At 36.4% G+C, this 19,113-nt stretch overlaps 1 protein-coding gene across 1 annotated transcript in view; it reads left to right on the top strand.

The window, feature by feature from the left end:
- Positions 1-19,113, top strand: part of PKHD1L1 (PKHD1 like 1) — a 131,651-nt gene that overhangs the window by 32,960 nt on the left and 79,578 nt on the right. The window contains exons 16-27 of the mRNA XM_059671898.1: positions 171-306; positions 1,026-1,169; positions 2,450-2,607; positions 3,752-3,865; positions 5,775-5,924; positions 7,634-7,758; positions 9,082-9,245; positions 10,452-10,624; positions 12,500-12,647; positions 14,783-14,937; positions 16,693-16,815; positions 17,539-17,644. Coding sequence (XP_059527881.1) covers positions 171-306; positions 1,026-1,169; positions 2,450-2,607; positions 3,752-3,865; positions 5,775-5,924; positions 7,634-7,758; positions 9,082-9,245; positions 10,452-10,624; positions 12,500-12,647; positions 14,783-14,937; positions 16,693-16,815; positions 17,539-17,644 — 1,696 coding nt within the window. The remainder of the gene's footprint in view (positions 1-170; positions 307-1,025; positions 1,170-2,449; positions 2,608-3,751; positions 3,866-5,774; positions 5,925-7,633; positions 7,759-9,081; positions 9,246-10,451; positions 10,625-12,499; positions 12,648-14,782; positions 14,938-16,692; positions 16,816-17,538; positions 17,645-19,113) is intronic.

Genomic DNA, 19,113 nt, shown 5'->3' with positions numbered 1-19,113 from the left:
AAAAAATATCCTTGGGTGAGGATTAACAAAAAATAAATAAATAAATAAAGTAAAATTTAAAATGTAATCATTTGCAATAAAATAGAGCAATAAAAAGGCTTTGCATAGCTTAATTAGTATATCTTAAAAATGTTTTGTATAGTAAATATATTTTTTAAATTGGGAAGTAGGTTATAACATTGGAAAACTGGGAAACAACTAATGCCATCAAGGAAGTTCAGAGGATCACAGTAACCAGCCCATGTATAGAAGTCAGTTCCTGCTCTCTTTACCAATATAGATTAACTTACAACATGGAAAAAACAGGTAAGTGATAAATAGTAAGGGAGATTTTCTTTCTCTTCGTGTGTACATGTAATTATAGAGAGGTATTTGCTGTAGTCAAATTCAGTTTTAATAGCATGCTAGACAAAAAAAGCAGAAAAATATAGAGAAAAGCCTTCAGACTGGGATAGAAAATAGCATCAATAAAAATATAAAAATACTTAAAATATGGTACATACTATCATTGTCTCCTATAAGGATCATGGTAAATACACATCTAAGTGCACACAAGGATTTTATATATCTGTGACTCACAGATGTAAGTTAACAGAAATTAAATTCATCACTGCAGGGAAGCAACACATTGCTTTCAATTTCTCAAATTAAGTGATAGACCCATGAGACCCTAATTATCTGTTAATAAAAACATCGTATTTCTATATTTTGTAATAAATCCTTGGAAAATAAATTTTGCTCTTTCTGTTAATTGTTTCAGTCAGTAAATATAATAAGCCAAATACAATGCTTATTGCTATGGGAATATTAAAACAATAAAATATGAGCCCAATCCTCAAGAGACCATAATCCAATTAATTAGTCAATATTGTTGAGCTTGAATCAATTTCAGAGCACATTAAGTGACGACATATGGTGCAGACTATGAGTGATTTTTTAAAAAACAACTATATGACATCATTGTTGGTAGTGCAGAAAGATTTCAACTCTTCTCCTTTTTCATGTTTTTCCTAAATGCATCCAAGCCTTGCTACCTGCTGATGCTTCTGACTTCATACTGCAATCAGCCCTAAATGACCTCTGGTCTTTGAAACCGGATACAGTTCAAGTAACAAGAACACAAAATCCCCAAAGTTATGTTTACACGGTAACCTTTATATCAACTAGAGGTAAGCATGTATTTCATTTTGCAGGTCTCTAAAGTTTTTTTCTAGGAAACAAATTTATATCCTGTGCAACTCCACTGAAAAAGGTAAAAGCGACACAAAATGACAGAGGGAAAAAATTGGATTCACAGCCTTGATCAATTTTAGAAACAATAGAAATTAAATGGTTAATTGTTTCCTACTGTAATTGAAATTCCTATTGTATTTCAAGGAATGTACAACTCTAATGCATGAGAAATACACTATCTATTCTACAAACACATTATCAGTATAATAGCCTTTTATAAATTAGCAAAACATCAGTGAAGATACTAATTCTGGAAATGAAATGTAAATTTAAATTTGCTTAGAAGATACAGGTCTGGCCAGATCTTGCAGGATGAAAGAATTCTGTGGTCAAATCCAGGTGGGAAACACTGTTTACCACGGCTTCTCCTTGAAGATTGACAGAATTTATAAAAATATTAAAATCCCTGAGGAATCTTGCAGTGAGAAACAAACAAAACACTAGTTCACCTATGTTTAATGCAACATTTTCCAAAATTACTTGCTCTATGCTTTTTCTTTCAAGTAATAGCTGTTAACTTATTAATCTTTCATATTTTCGAGCCTTACAACCAATTCTAGCAACAAATTTGGGTTTGGGATATCTAGCTCAGGAAATAGGCCCCTGAATATGTGTGAGTTTACTTTTCTTCAGGCAATCATTATTTCCCGATTCATGTAAGTAAAATGTTACTTCAACATTTGTCTCATTTTATGAAATTGTTAATTTGGTTGTTGGATGGAGGTTGAAGAATTTCATTTAACCAGAATTGAAGTTCTAAAAATTCCCGGAAAGTTAGATTGTCAGAACACTATACACACAAAAATATGGTTATCCTTGTTCTCCCAGGAACTTACTTATAGATCAGACTGAAGGACCTGCATCTTCCTTGTTTATTTTTATTTTGTGATACTGGAACTCCAAATAAAACCAATTTTTAAAAGTTTGAGTTCTACTATTGATATTTTTTAAAAATATATATTTTCATTGATTTCAGAGAGGAAGGGAGAAGGGTCGAGAGATAGAAACATCAATGATGGGAGAGAATCATTGATCGGCTGCCTCCTGCAGACCCCCTACTAACGATTGAGCCTGCCACCTAGGCATGTTCGCCTGGGAATCAAACCATGATCTCCTGGTTCATGGGTCGATACTCAACCACTGAGCAACACCAGCTGGGCTGCATTGATATTTTTTAAATTAACTTCTGAAAATTCTGTTTGGTACTTCATTGCAGGAGACTTTGATCTGCTCGGTTATGAAGTATTTGAAGGATATAATGTCACAGTGGCTATTACAGAACAAACCAAAGGAAAACCCAGTTTGGACACATTCACACTGAATTGGGATGGAGTCACTTCTAAGCCTCTTACCCCATGGTCAGCAGAAGCTGAAGTATGCTCTGTGTTAATATTTTAAACATAAAACCATTTAGGCATCACCTTTCTATTAAAAAACAACCACGCTTTAAGTACTAGAAATACACTCTGCTACTTGGCATGATGGATTGGAGGCAACCAATAGTGAGCAGAGAAGGGAGGAAATATCACAAAGATAGGGAACAAAAGGGCATTTCTTAGATCTGTGCCAACAGAATCCAACGTATCTCGAAATGGGCAACTTTTCATGAAGAGAGGATGTTTATTGTGAGTTACTGAATTTTGACAATTACCTGTACAATGAGTTTAAGTTAATATTTGTTTGAAGATTAAAGATTACCTGTCATCCCAAGTCGTTAGTTCTGAACATCATTTATATCTGTGCATTGCCAAAGAAACAATGTGGAAATTACAGGAGACCTCATGAATGTGAACTGATTCCTGTATATTCAGAATTATTTATTATTTATTTATTTTTTAAATATATTTTCTTGATTTTTTACAGAGAGGAAGGGAGAGAGATAGAGAATTAGAAACATCAATGAGAGAGAAACATCGATCAGCTGCCTCCTGCACATCTCCTACTGGGGATATGCCCGCAACCCAGGTACATGCCCTTGACCGGAATCGAACCTGGGACCTTTCAGTCCGCAGGCCGACGCTCTATCCAATGAGCCAAACCGGTTTCGGCTATTATTTTTTACATAGTCTTTATTACAGGCTTTCAGTATCTATATCTCTTCTTTTGAAAAACAGTGCATTAGATTATACAGTTTTTCCCCCCCTAGTCAATTTTGAGTTAATTTGGGAAAACTATTCATTTGGAGTCTGTTAAATTGGGTTCTAATTTATTTAGGTTTGCCTCATTGTTGTCTTTTTAAAAACTGTTGGACAAATATGTCTACCTCAGTAATAACCAAGTAAGCTAATATTAGCCAATTAGATGTGGCTATTGCCATTCTAAATTAGAACTCTTGAAAAAGACATAGGACACTAAAATGATCAAATATTAATTATTAACTTAATGATCTCGTAATTATTACTAAAATATGCGAATTATATGAATATGTTGTAACTAATTAGTAGAATTAGCAGTAGAATTACTAATGTTCTAACTCTTTATGAAAAGGAAGTTACTAAAGTTCCTGTTGTTAATTTAGTTTCAGGCAGCAGTGGAAGAGATGGTTAGCGCTAAGTGTCCACCGCAAATGGCAGATTTTGAAGAAGGATTTGTTGTGAAATACTTCAGAGATTACGAAACTGATTTTAACATGGTACGGAATGTTGAATGCATTGTGAAAGTGACCAAATAAGAATTCATGTAAATGTCTGGAATTTTGTCATTTCTTTTTTGAACTAGCATTAATTCCCTATCACCCAAAGTCAAATTACAAACATAATGTTATGGTAAGGTCTGTCCTAACATCTCTTTGCATTATAAAACAATTCATTTGTGAAAGCAGTATTTCCACTGCCCATGAATTTTCTTGAACAATAGGATGTAGGCAAATATAAGATCGAGTTTTTGATTGTTTCCTTCACTTGGATGCAGAGTATATCCCTTTTTCTCATTGGCTTCAGAGGATATAGTTTGTAGCAGGGCATCATTGCAGAGCACATCACTTCCCTTGCATAGCACATCACTCTCTGCTCTATTAGTACAATGCCTAATGATTACTTATGTCTTGGTGAGATGTAAAGATTTTTCTTTGAGACACAGTAAAAAAATTTTAAATACACTACTTGGCCAATTCTTATTTTCAAGACATGAGGAAGCCAGATAGTCACCACTTCCAAATATTGTCATAAGAAATATGCTAGTTATTCAGTTCAGAACAATACCCTCGAAATAAGTGAGTCATTAAAATATATTGCAGGCAATGCCTATATGAAGAGATTTATTAATGGAAAAAAATAAAAGAGAAAATCCACTCAATGGGCTACGTTTTCAACTGAATTTAACAAGTCTACATCTATTTGGGTTCTCCTATCCTGGATGCAGTACTTGCAGCCATGGGAATTACACAAATAATTAACATTACACTTCCTTCCTTCATCTTTCATTCATCACAACACACATTCTTTGCTCTACCCTACCTTGACAATTTGAATTTCACAGCACTGCTTTGTAACACCCCTGCTTCTCTGCATGTATTTTACCCTTTTCTGAAGCTCCTTGGCCCCTTTTCCTTTTAAATAACTCCTTTTTATCTTTAAAGACACCTCATGTGCCACTTTCTCTGTCATTTTTTCTTTTTTTTTTTATAAATATATTTTATTGATTTTTTACAGAGAGGAAGGGAGAGAGATAGAGAGTGAGAAACATCGATGAGAGAGAAACATCGATCCGCTGCCTCCTGCACATCTCCTACTGGGAATGTGCCCGCAACCCAGGTACATGCCCTTGACCGGAATCGAACCTGGGACCTTTCAGTCCGTAGGCTGACACTCTATCCACTGAGCCAAACCAGTTTCGGCTGTCATTTTTTCTTGATGCTTTTATGTGAGTTAGAGGCCTCCCTTCAGCCTTGGTTTTATAATCCTTGGTTCCTTCTTACAAACTGTTATGCAGTGGTTCTCAACCTTCCTAATGCCGTGACCCTTTAATACAGTTCCTCATGTTGTGATGACCCCCAATTTCATTGTTACAAATTGAACATAATTAAAGCATAGTGATTCATCACAAAAACAATATGTAATTATATATGTGTTTTCCGATGGTCTTAGGCGACCCCTGTGAAAGGGTTGTTCGACCCCCCAAAGGGTCACGACCCACAGGTTGAGAACCGCTGTGTTCTAGGCTTCTGTGTTTAGGGATAGTGTTCCTCACTGGAACCCCGAAGATTAAACAAAAAACAAATTCATAAACAAACAAAGACCTGGCCCACAGTGAACACGGAATAAACATTTGTGGAAGGAAGGATTAAATATCATTAAGGAGTTCATAATATGGGGGAGAGATAGGATTTGGGAAATATAGTTACAAGGGATTATGTGATTATGGGTCCAAATGAGCGATATAGGGTGAGGGCTTTAGAATTTCAAAGAGAGAACATTTCAAGTTACAGTAATTTGGGAAGCAATGGGATCTGAGTCAGAACTTGAAGGATTTGGGTGGAGCTGCTTGGGAACAAAGCAGGACAATCAATCATGTTTTCATTTGAAATATTATTGTTTCTGCAGGACCACATTAATAGAGGGCAGAAGACAGCTGAAACTGATGCGTACTGTGGTCGTTATTCCCTGAAAAACCCAGCTGTTCTTTTCGACTCAGCAGATGTTAAACCAAACAGACTACCATATGGAGACATTTCATTATTTCCTTATAATCAGGTAAGCTCCACAAAATGAGATGCTAATTAAATTTGTAAAATCCCTTGGTAATAAAATTTCATGAAATTTTAAGACGAGGAAAAGTGCTTGTCATGTGAAATCATGTCACTTTGGACAGGCTCTGTGGTTCACTCTCTGGGCGCTTGTGATTTCCTCTTCTTGTGATTCTCAAAACAAGAAATTAAAATAATATGCAGTACCACGCACACGTATTCTTCTTTATCTCATATTTTTTAAAAACTATTTGCACTCATTTAAATACTAAAACAAATAGATATATGTTATTTTCATTAATTAAGAAGAAACAAAAATGGATAGGCATCATAGAGTGATCTCGGGTATCTAATCGGGGAAAAGTAAAAGAAGATTCTGAGAAGAAGAAATGGCAATTTTAGGATCAGTATTAAAGTCTAGCAATTATAGATTTACCCTTTCTCTTGTTTCAAAATTCTCAAATTGTAGCACATGTTCTGAAGTTGGTAGTTCTAAATATATTTGGCATTTTTAAGGTTTTGTAGACCATTAAAACTGGTATTTAATCACTGTTTTGCAGTGACAACTTCATCTCTAAATGCTCAGTTGCATTCACACTTCAATCTATCCAAATGTTTCTCTCCCTTCTGTCTTTTAAATTCACTGAAGAGTTCAGTTAGAGCGGGACCCAATTCTTATGTAGCTCGGCGACTATAAGGCATGAATTAGTTCCTTTTTTTTTTTTTTAAGGAAACCATAGCTAAAGATCTACACTAATAAAAGAGAAAAATGGTAATTGGCATCCGATGATACCCTTTTCATTGGCTAATCAGGGCTATATGCAAATTAACTGCCAACTAAGATTGGCAGTTAACTGCCAACATGATGGCGGTTAATTTGCATATGTAGGCACAATGCAGGGAGGTGAAAGGGAAAACAGGAAGAAGCCCCCTGCCACTGACAGTGATCAGAAACCTAGGGGGGAGCTAAGAGCTGGGGGGCAGGGCAAAGGCGGCCCCAGGGCCTGTGTCTGCCTCAGAGCCATGATCGGAGAATCAGGCGCCTTTGCCGCCCTGGCCAGTGATAGCAGGAAGTAGGGGTGGAGCCAGCGATGGGAGCTGGGCACGGTCGAAGCTGGCAGTCCAAGGAGCTAGGGGCCCCTTGCCTGGGCCTAAAGCGAAGCCCACAATCGCGGGGCCGCTGCAGCTGCGGGTCCCTGCTGCCCGGGCCGGACGCCTCAGCCAGAGGCTTCCTGCAGGGGCAGGGGCAGAGACTGCGCAATCGCGGCACCCCCCACTGCCACTGCAGGTCCCCGCTGCCCGGGCCGGACGCCTAGGCCAGAGGCGTCAGGCCTGGGAAAGGGGCCAATCCTGAGATTGGAGGGTGATGGGGGTCAACGCCTGAGGGCTCCCAGTATGTGAGAGGGGGCAGGCTGGGCTGAGGGACACTCCCCCCCGCCCCACACCCAGTGCACGAATTTCGTGCACCAGGCCCCTAGTATATATATAAAGAATTATTCATTAATTGTAAGGTCATTTTAACTTCATTTCCTCTTCTGAAAATCTTCCCCAATTCTTCTGCACCTAATTGGCTGAAATTAATTTTTCCTTCTGATAAATTTTTATGGAAAATGCTCAATATTTATTTATTGGATTGGATTGACTTAATTTGAATTGCTACAAAACAATTTAATGATAAGATATTTTTACTTATATTTTTTCTTATTTTCTATGTAGTTATGTTTAGCATACAAAGGATTCCTGGCAAATTATATTGGTCTAAAATTTCAATACCAAGACAAAAGCAAGATTACCAGAAGCACTGATGTACAATTTACATATAGTTTTGCTTATGGAAACAAGTAAGTTACATTATGAATTTGAAAACTTAACTGATACTACAGTGTATAAACTATGAAGATAAGCCCATTTCTTATTTGTTTGCTTATTATTTTTGAGAAATCATGTACACCATGAGTCTAACTGCAATTTTCTTGTCTTCTATAAGCTCTTTCTAACAGAAATGTTGTGCCAAAATTAAATCTGTTGATTATGAAAATAAAAATTGGTCTAGTGGCACCATCACCCATGACCCTTTAAATAATGAAACAATGGTAAACTGTTAAGTATACCAAATTTTCTAAGTAGTTTTTAAAACTTTGGAATCATAGAATTTGTAGAATTCTACTTAGAGGACCTAAGTACTTTTATTAATTTAAAGGACTTCATGTAGTTCTGCTTATAATTTTCTAAATCTGATGTAGTTCTGAGCTTTGATGCACCACAGGTGGATCCCACGATGAATTTGCAAACCATGAAGGAAATGAGAATAGAGAATGCCCAAACAAATAGACAGTTAATAACTACAGTAGCAGCTGATATAAAGATATCTATTAAACTATGCTTAGTTATTTGGATGGCAGCATTTATCTCTTTCTTGTAAACTCTCATAGCAGAATTGCTTAATTGCAATTAATGAGATTTTAATGCAGTTAGTATTTAATAGAAAATCTGAATCTAAATTACACTTGGAAGGTACTGACTATAAATAGCTCAGCACTTTTTTTTTTTTTTGTCACTTAGAACAGTAGACAATGCAACTGCAGTGAGTTCTTTGAAAGTAGTATCAAGATCTAGTTTTGCTTCTTAATATTGGACTGAGTTTACTTTTCTGTCCCTGGCATTTTTTACTAAAATAGTTTACTTCATTTTTTTTTAATTTAGGGTACCACCCATTTATTTACTTTTTATTTTTTAAAAATATATATTTTATTGTTGATAGTATTACAGAAGTCTCCCATTTCCCCCCATTTTACCCCCTCCTTCCAGCCTCCTTCATTCTAGTGTCTTGTTCTATGTGTTCTACACCAAACAGCATGCTCCGTAGTTTCCTTATCTGTTGCTACAGAATATTTTACATTCCTGTGGCTACTGCGAAGGCTATAAGTAAAAGAAATATATTTGGATGCAACATTAAATCTTTTACTGCAATGTAAGTTTCTGTCTGCTGTCCCTTGTTAAGTAAGTTTCTGTTGCTTTTCCATGCTAATGAAATATGCTTGATGTCTTGTGAGAAAAAAAAAACCACCTTTTATTCTTTAAGATTTTAATGCTTTTTATCGTGTATTTGTTTACATTAAGCCTTACAACTGATCAGTATACCTAATTAATGAACCGTATTTCAGCTGGACGTACACGTGCATAGACCTTCTGGACCTCATACAAACCAAATACATTGGGACTAATTTTTCTCTCCAGAGGATTAGTGTGCAGAAAGCATCAGAATCACAGTCCTTTTATGTGGATATAGTATACATTGGACAGACACCTACAATTTCAATCTGGGATGGTACGTTGTGTTACTTCATATCTACTTAAACTATCTAAATCTATCGTGTAGTAAACTCTTACCATGGAAATTATTATATTCGGAAGTTCAGATAAAAACATTAATCTCTAAATATTTATGAGTTATTTTATCAAAGTAATATTATTTAAATTATTTTTTAAATAAAGAGGGCCAGAAGATTACTCTAAGGATAATAATGTAAGCTGTCATTATAGTAAAAACTTGGTTTTATAGTCCTAGATTCTGTTTACAGATATATAAACTGTGACATTTTCATTTTTTTGTTTGATTTTTGAGAAATAAACTACCAAGAAAGGGCTCTATTCCTAAAAGGCTAATATTGGCATTATTGACGTTGATATTGACATCTGTTTAGTAGGATTGAGCTGAGTCTTTTCATGGACTTGATAGCTATAATTAATGATGTGATAAGTGAAAACTTTATTTCTGAAAGTCTTAAAATTGTTTTTCTAATCATGTTAGTAGACTCATATATATATATGCTGTGATAATAAAATAATTAAAGTTAAGCTGTGTTTTTTTTAAAAAATCAACCTAACCCAAACAATTACCTTAAAACGTTTTTCGGAGTTTTGGAACGTTTCGGGGACTGTTTTCAAGTGCAGGAGCATGAGTCAATTGGTAAAAAATGAAATGTTACTGCTTTAGAGTCGCTCCTTTTGAAATTGCTGTAATTAAATCTACATTATAATTGGTGGAACACATGTATACCATAGCTGATTTGTACTAGGGATCGATGTTGTAGTTTGTTAGAGTTTATTTAGTACCTACCGTGTGGCAGGCACTGTGTTGGGCACTAAAGAAAGAACAGTGAGCAAGACAATCCTGGTCCTGCCCTCATGGGGCACCTGTCCTAGTGAGTGCCTCACTCAGGGCACCTGGAACAGAGCCGAGCTAACTGGCCCACAGAAGGCTACATGGACCCCAGGGCGTGGTGGCTTTTTAGTAACAATTTAAAACTTTTTGTTTGTTTGTTTGTTTGTTTTATCTGGTAAGGCTCATAGGTCAGAAGACTTACTAGTAAAGCTTTATATTCCAGGCTATTTCTATAGCCAAGGCCACTATTTTCTAAAATTTCATTTTAAACAGCTTATTCTGTGACATCTGGATATTATTGCGTGGTGGTTTTCTCTTCAGCAGCAGAAGCTATGCAATTTTACTTCCCATTTACTTTATGTTCTTTAGAAATGCCAAAGAGAAGACTCCCAGCATTAGCAAACAAAGGGATCTTTCTAAAGCACTTTCAGGTGAATCAGACCAAAAGCAATGGGTCAAGTATGACGAGCCAGTATTCTGTCACCATGACTTCATATAACTGCAGTTACAATATACCCATGATGGCTGTCAGTTTTGGGCAGGTAAGCCTAGAATTTTACAAGTTACTATTTCTTTTCTATTTCTGAAGCATTAGCTTTGATCTAGTAAATTTTCTCTTTAATCTTTACAAATAGCTGATATACAGATTGAATATCTTTTAATAGGGTGGCGGTTCATTTGTTTGCCTATGGCACCAACACCATTTATTGAAAAGGCTATCCTTCCTCCATTAAATTACTTTTCCCCTTTGGTCAAAAATCAGTTGGGTATATTTGTGAGGTATATTTCTGGATTCTCTGTTATATTCCTTTGCTCCATGAGATCTTTCCACCAATACCAACATCAGCCTCTTGAAAACTGTAGCTAGATGTGTCTTAACATTGGGTATAGTGACTCCTCTCACTTTATTCTTTTAGTAAAACTTGTTTTAAGCTATCCAAGGTCCTGTGTCTTTTCATATAAAATTTGGAATAAGCTTGTTTATGTCTACAAAAATCTAGCTGGTATTTTGATAAGATTCGCACTAAACCTAGATTGTTTTAGAAAGAATTAACACCTTTATTATGTTGAGTCTTGCAATTCATGAAGACAGTGTGTCTCTCCATTTTTTTAGGTCTTCCTTGTTTTCTTTTATCAGCATATCTAGGTCTTCTTTGATTACTTTCATTATCATTTTGCAATTGTCAGGTCAGACCCAGTACATGTTTTATTAGATTTACACGTATTCCATTTTCTTTGAAGCATTTGTAAATGGCCTTGTGTTGTTAATTTTGATTTCCACATGCTTGTTATTTGTATAGAGATATGTGATTGGTTTTTGTGTGTTGATTCTGTATCCTGAAACTTTGCTGAACTCCATGAATTTTACAAAGTAAATGCTCTCATGTAATCACTACTCAGATCAAGATAAAGAAGTCATTAGCTCCCAAGACACTCCCTTGTGCCTTCTTCTTGTCATTGGATCACTTACTTTTCACCCCTAGATAACCCTGTTTTGACTTTTGTCACCATTAATTAGTTTTGCTTATTTTTATCATATCAATGAGTAATACAGTATGTACTACTCTTTTGCACCTAGCTTCTTTTATTTGATACAGTAAGATTCATGTGTTGCATGTAGCTCAACTTCATTCTTCTTTATTGCTTTACTGTATTCCATGGTGTGAATATACCACAATTTATTTATCCTATTGATGGGCTTCTGCATTATTTCTAGTCTGGAGCTATTGTGAATAAACTTGCTAGGAACATTCTTGCATAGGTCTTGTGACACTTACATTTAATCATCTCTGTGGGCATTGGGGCTAATAGTTTTAAATTCCACAAGAGTAACAGATCACTGTGAGGGATCAGAAGCAAGAGGATATCATTTTCCTGATTGGAGCTACAATTTATGAATTTTTATAGCATGTGTTACTTGATTGGCACTCAACACTACTCAGATATTTCCCAAGTCTGAATAATTCACTGTAATGATCATTCACTTTCTCATATTTTTAGTTAAGTTTTCAAGTCGCCGTATGCATTTATCCAAAAAGGTTTTTAGGTTTTCGATAGCCAAGGCCACACTCATGTTTCTTTGCCTCCCCACAGTGATTAGCACTGTATCTTGAATAGAATCCCTGCTCAATAAATATTTGTTCCTTGAGTGATGGAGGGTACACTCTGAATTAATGAGGAATTACTGTGGTTCCAGCTGATGGCTGCGCAGATGACTGAGTTGACTTAGGCCTCATTATTGCAGCTCTTTAGGTATGGTCTGTGTTGATTTATGTGACTCTCCTTAACATCCTAAAGAATCCTGAATATGTGAGGCTCATTTATGTCGTGTCATGGGATTGCACCATGGTGAAATGGAAATCATCTTCACCATTGTCGTGTTTAATCATCTTATCAATATTTATTTTGGAAATTAGGTAATCACCAACGAGACAGAGAATGAGTCTGTTTACAGAGGAAACAATTGGCCAGGGGAGTCAAGGATCCGTATTCAAAGAATCCAAGCAGCGTCTGCACCTCTCAGTGGCAGCTTTGACATTCAAGCTTATGGACATATTCTCAAAGGTATATAAAAAAGTCCAGGACAGTGGTCTATGTGTCAGTTAGACAGTGCTGCTCTTTGCAAACATAGTGCACATCTTAGTGTACTTCTTTCTAATGTCATTTCTCTATGTAATTTACATAATTTACTAAGGTAAAGGTAAATGATCCAGAACGAATTACATTTTCACATTTTTTAAAATTTGCATGCATGAGGTTTATTCTTCATGTTGTAAAGTTTCATAGGTTTGACAAATCCACCATTACAGAACCATATAGAATAGTTTTACCACCCTACAAATCCTCTGTGCTTTACCTATTAATTTTTCCCCACTTCCCTTGAAATTTTGACAAACACTGATCTTTTTACTGCCTGTGGTTTTGCCTTTTCCAGATTGTAATTTAATTTTTTTCATTTAGCAATATTCTTTTTTTTATGGTTTGATGGCTCATTTCCTTTTATCTCTGAATAATATCCACTGTGTGGATGTACCAGCTTATCCATTCACCTGTTGAAGGACGTATTGATTGCTTTCAGTTCGGGGCAGTTATGAGTAAAAACTTCCATAAAAATTCATGTGAAGGTTTTGGATTGGACATATTTCCAGCACAATTGGTTAAATACCTAGGTATGTGATTGCTGGATCATATGGTAAGATTATGTTTATAAGGAACTGCCGAATTGTCTTCCAAAGTTGCTATACCGTTTGGCATTTACACCAGCAATGAATGAGTATTGCTGTTACATGTGGACCTACATGTAACAGAAATCCTGTTATATTTGGTACTGTCAGTTATTTTATTTTATTTATTTTAGCCATTCTAATAGGTGTGTAGTGGTATCTTATTACTGTTAATTTGCAATTCTTTAAGGACATGATATTAAGTATCTTTTCATATGTTTATTTTTTATCTAATATATCGTTAGGTAGGGTGTCTGCACATACTTTGTCTACTTTAAAATTGGGTTATTTGTACCAGAAGCTGGTCCATCCTTGCTGCTTGACACAGTCGCTGCAGGGAAGAAACATCTGCACAGCATATGTTTCAAGGGACCTGGGGTAAATGGCATATTGTTCTTAATATGTTTGCTCCCCTTCTTAGCGCTATGTGTTTTAACCAAGGTCACCTCTCCGGGAAAGGTTGTTTCCCCAGGTGGGGATTTTTCCCTGGAGTTAGGGATTAACAGGACTAAGGAAGGGAGTCAGTAAAACCCCTTAATAAATGCCAGGCGGGTAGTTAATCACTTTAACTATGAACAATCATGCTTAAGCTTGGAATGGAGATAACAAATGCCCTAACCTTTGGAATAGAATGGATAAGATTAAAATCAAATGGTATAAATACAGATGTAACAGGAGAACAAAAAGAGAACCTGGCTATGCTGATCAACTGAATGCTGCCTCATTTCATTCCTTCTTCGCCAACTCCATCCACACCTTTGGGAACCCCTGGACCTGCTTGGGCTGGACCCCAACATGTTTGTTTTCTTATTTTTGAGTTTTTAAGAGCTCTTTGTATATTTTTGTTATGGGTCTTTATTATATATGTGTTTTGCAAATATTTTCTCCCCATGAAACAAACCACAGATGGGGAGAAAACATTCTCATATTGTATTCATTGCTTCACCAGATATACCAGGTCATATCATATTCTTAAAAGTTTGTTTCTCCTTTGCCCTGGCTGAGTGGCTTCATTGGTTGGAGCATCATCCCATACACCAAAAGGTTTTGGGATCCATTCCCGATCAGGACACAAACCTGACCGGGTTGCAGGTTGGATCCCTCATTGGGACTCTTACGGGAGGCAACTGACCAATGTTTCCCTTTCTCTCTCTCTCTCTCTAAAAATCAATTTTTTAAAAAAACATATCCCAGTGATGATTTTTTTAAAAAAAGTTTATTTCTCTTTTATATCCATGGCTTATATGTTGCCTATAAAATAAATTGATATTAAAAAGAAGTATTTAGACCAAGCCTATAATGAGATACATTACTCATGTAATTTTTGTTTCCAAGAAATATGTAAATTCTTGACATCAGTAGGATGCAAATTCATTTTTACTATAGTGGAGGAGGACAGTTGGTTTCCGAGTGATACATTTCACGCGTTCTCAGGATGGGCTAGGGTCGTGACTCTGACTCCCTCTGTGCGTGCAGGCCTCCCTGCGGCGGTGTCGGCCGCAGATCTGCAGTTTGCTCTCCAGAGCCTGGAAGAAGTGGGGCGAGTCTCCGTTACACGCGAGGGAACCTGTGCTGGGTACTCATGGAACATCAAGTGGAGAAGCGCATGTGGGAAGCAGGCGCTGCTACAGGTGCCCTTGTGGGCTTGGTTTCTGTTTTCTATGTGATGCATGCTCATTGGCACCCTGCCACAGTCTGAAACAATTGCCAACTGTGTTTATTTTTTGAAAATGCTAACTATCGACTAAACATGAAAGAAAGGAAGTTGAGGAAAAGGTTGTTCAAAATTAAGTTGACCAGGTATTATCTGCCACAGAGAATAGTTGTCCATCCGTTATTCCCTATCCCTTCTGGGAAAAGGACAGGAATGTGTGGGAGGAGCCGAGGCAGGGCCAGTCTCAGAACTAAGTCTGTACATTAGGAGGGTGGGGCGAGGATAACCAGCCTCACTGTCCATGGTTCTGCCACGATGCATGAGAGCGGTGTTCGGGGACCTTGGGCACTTTTGCGGCTTTAAAGACGACTTTTCATCTTCATGAGGTAGTCACAGCTTACACTCTCATCTGCTTACCTGTGAGCAGAGTGTGGAAGGGGGCAGGGGAGGGAAGTCAGGCCGAGTAGGTGAAGGAAAGAAGTCTAGAAGAGACTCTGGACACAGATTGTCAAACATTAACAAGATGATGCTTTCTATGAGGATGAGAATGTGAGGAAACAGTCTCCCTCATGCTCCATTGGTAAGAAAGGAAATTAGCACAACTTTTTTGGAGGATATTTAGTAGTTATCAGACTTATCGATATCTTATGATTCAGCACTCTTTGCTCTATAATTCTAGTCTACTGAAATAAGGATGCAAATATTAAGTGTATAGGCACAAAGCTAGTTGCTGCAGCATTATTTATAATAATGAAAACCTAGAAACCTAAATCCCAGTTAAGAGAAAAATGGTTGTTAAAGTGAAACGCCCTCAATACTATGTAGCCATATGTAGACCCACATGTGTCCATGACATAAGGTGGAAAAAATAAAGTTCTGCTTATGAAACCATTTGGAAAAAAAGAAAAAGAGGAGATTGAACAAACAAACAAACAAAAGGTATATAAATACAGAGTACAGTGTACCGTACGTAGGCTGTATGGATGTCATAAAGATGTGGAGGGTATTTAGAAAACACACACATGGCCTGGAAGTAAAATTAGAAAATTCTGCAACTGAGACAGCCCTAGTGCCTGGGTATCTCTGCTGATGTGCGTGCACCTACTGCCTTCTCTCTTTCCTGCCCACTCTCCTCTGTCTAGTCATCATTTTGTCTCACACATGACCTTTTCAACTTCATAAGCTCTGAGCGTGGAGACGCTGATCTGATTGCTAGCCCGTGTGCACTTCCCAAGGCTACCATATTGGCAGAGGGTTTTGCAAGTTGTACATTATGATTTGGTTTTACATTTATCATTGGCAGGACATAAAATTCCATGAGTGGATAACAAACCAGGATAGTCAGAGGTGAAAAATGTTAGAAGTGGAAAAGCTGGCCCTCGGGTGGGAAGAGGACTAAATTTTTAATTATTAAAACACCACCTGTCAAAGTGGCATAGAACATTTTGAGAAAATAAAATTTAGTAAACTATTTTCCTTTGACATATTTTATTCTAAAATTCAAGCTAACATTAGTCATTTCATTCAAGTTATAATTGATATAATATTTGATAGTGCAATTTTTTTCCTTGGGTAGATTATGCTCCTTTTCCAAGAAATGTGACTGAAATGGTTTTGAATGTTTTTTTTTTATCCCTTATCTTTTATTCACTTTCAACCATGTTAAAATTTAAAAAGAAAAATTAGTGTTTTCATTAGAGCTTTCTAGTAAAATAATTTTGTCTAAAAATAGGTTAATGATTCCAACATTATTGGAGAAATGGCTAATATGACAGTTACGAAGGTAAAGGAAGGTGGCTTATTCAGACAACGCATACTTGGAGACCTACTTCGTACACCCAGCCAACAGCCACAGGTATTTTTGAAATTTTCCTCATGGCATTCAGTACATTTATAATTTTAAATGTATAGCTAGTTTGTAATACAGTAAGGGCCTGGTAAACAGGAGAGATAACATCTTTATTTTCATGTGAATATTAGTGTTAACAGTTGGTCAACTTAATAATACTGTTTTATGACCTTTGGGAAAGTTATCTTCCTTATAATAAAAGAATGGATTTCTAAGCTCTAGTACTGCCTGTTAGAATTTGAAAATATATGCTTTCATTTAATCTTTGCAGAAACTTTGTGTAGTGATCTTTAATGTTACCACTTTAATGATGAGAAAATTAGAATATAAGGAGTTTAGGTGACTTTTCCTAGAGTAATCTTTATTTTCCTTCATGGCACTTAAAACCAGAGCATAATATGCATTTAGTTTTTATAATTATTTTTATGGTCCTATGCAACTATCTTTCTCACCTCGAGGGGGTTATAAATTTGGTACAGCAAGGATGTTATAGGTTTTGTTCAATGTTGTATTTCCATATTCTAACATTTACAACTGCAACTGATACAGAGTAGTTATATTTGCTAAATAAATGAATGAAGGAATGAAGTGTCAAAGCAGAAAAAGTCCAAGTAGAATAAACTAATTTTTATAAGGAAACAAAGTTTCTTTGTGCATTCTAAATTCTGTGCATATTCTTCTGCAACCTCTTTACCTCTATTCTCTATCTCTGTGTTTATGTATTTGAAGGTTGAAGTCTATGTTAATGGAATTCCTGCTAAATGTTCAGGTGACTGTGGGTTTACATGGGATCCCATGACTACTCCCATAATCCGGACTATAAGCCCTTCCAAAGGTAACCTCTTGTTTTTTAACTGAGAGTATGGGGTGGAAGACAACTAGAAAAACGTAATTATGGCCCTAGCTGGTTTGGCTTAGTGGATAGAGTATTGGCCTACAGACTGAAAGGTCCCGGGTTTGATTCCAGTCAGGGGCATATGCCAGGGTTGCGGGCTCAATCCCCATTGGGGGACGTGCAGGAGGCAGCTGATCGATGATTCTCTCTCATCATTGATGTTTCTAGCTCTTTCTCCCTTCCTCTCTGAAATCAATAAAAAATATTTTTAAAAATATAAATTCTGATAATGATTTTTTTATATTCCAGTGTCACAAACTAAGGCAAACAAACAGTTCTACATAATAGTAAAAAAAAGAAAGTTATCAGATTGGAAAGCTATGGACAGGTCATTGATGACTTATTTTTGAAAAACTAAAACCTTTAAAGTTGGACTCACTAGTCTTCTCCTTGTTCAGTTTCATGCCATTAGAATCGGTCTCTAAAATTTCATCTGATATTGAGGCATTTTTCTTAAATTCTACTACCTAGGGTATTGATTGACATCTTTTATCATATGAGACTACTAGGAGATTTAGCATTAAAAGGCTACTAATGAGACAGCTGCTGTTCAGTGAAAGAAATAATTTGGTCCTAGATTTGAGAATAGAAGTTAGAGAAATTATTGCCAAGAACTCAGTCTTGGGGGACACATGTCTTCATAGTATATGATTGCTTTTTAAAACGTGACTGTGCTTTGTGTCTGAGCTCCCAAGGATTAAAATAAGCATCAGGGCTAAAGATTCTAAGGAGTGGCTTTTTTCAGTCAGAAAGATAGCTCAGCTACTGTAATCACATATTAAATCTTGGTGGTTAGTAGAAAAATTTACCCTGATAAATTAGCCAGCTCTTCCCTATTAAAACAAAGAAGAGGGGAAGGGGCAACATAAATCGTAAGAGGATGGGCAATATAATTTTGCAAGAATTGCTAAGGTTTTAAGAACAAAGAAATTGTAGCTAAAGATAACTGCCCTAAGATGTTGGCAAGTGTAGATGTCTGTAATCATGTTTAACCCTTGTCTTTTAGTCTAGGGTCAATACTGCCAATTTCTCCCATAACAAATAGCATTTGGGGCCATACCATTGCCCCCATTATTAATCTAATCCTCCTCAATCCTCCTCTTGACAATCCTAAAGTGACCGAAGTATAATCATATATCAGAAAATAAAATTTCAAATTTAAAAAATAGCATATCTTTGTGATGAAAGAATATATTTCAAATCAAACCTGGGACCTTTCAGTCCGCAGGCCAATGCTCTAGCCATTGAGCCAAACCGGTCAGGGCTGTTCTTCGGACTTTTTAAAGAGTAATGATATTAACTTTGGGTTCATTCATGTTACATGGGCTCAAAACTTTTAAGAATAAGGATTTGATGAACTTTAATTTGGTTATAGTTCTTTGGTATCTTTATTTTATTTTTGCATCTAT

Source organism: Myotis daubentonii, chromosome 17 (genome assembly GCF_963259705.1).
Source record: "Myotis daubentonii chromosome 17, mMyoDau2.1, whole genome shotgun sequence".
Classification (NCBI taxonomy): domain Eukaryota; kingdom Metazoa; phylum Chordata; class Mammalia; order Chiroptera; family Vespertilionidae; genus Myotis; species Myotis daubentonii.
This window is presented reverse-complemented; position numbering and strand designations above follow the sequence as displayed.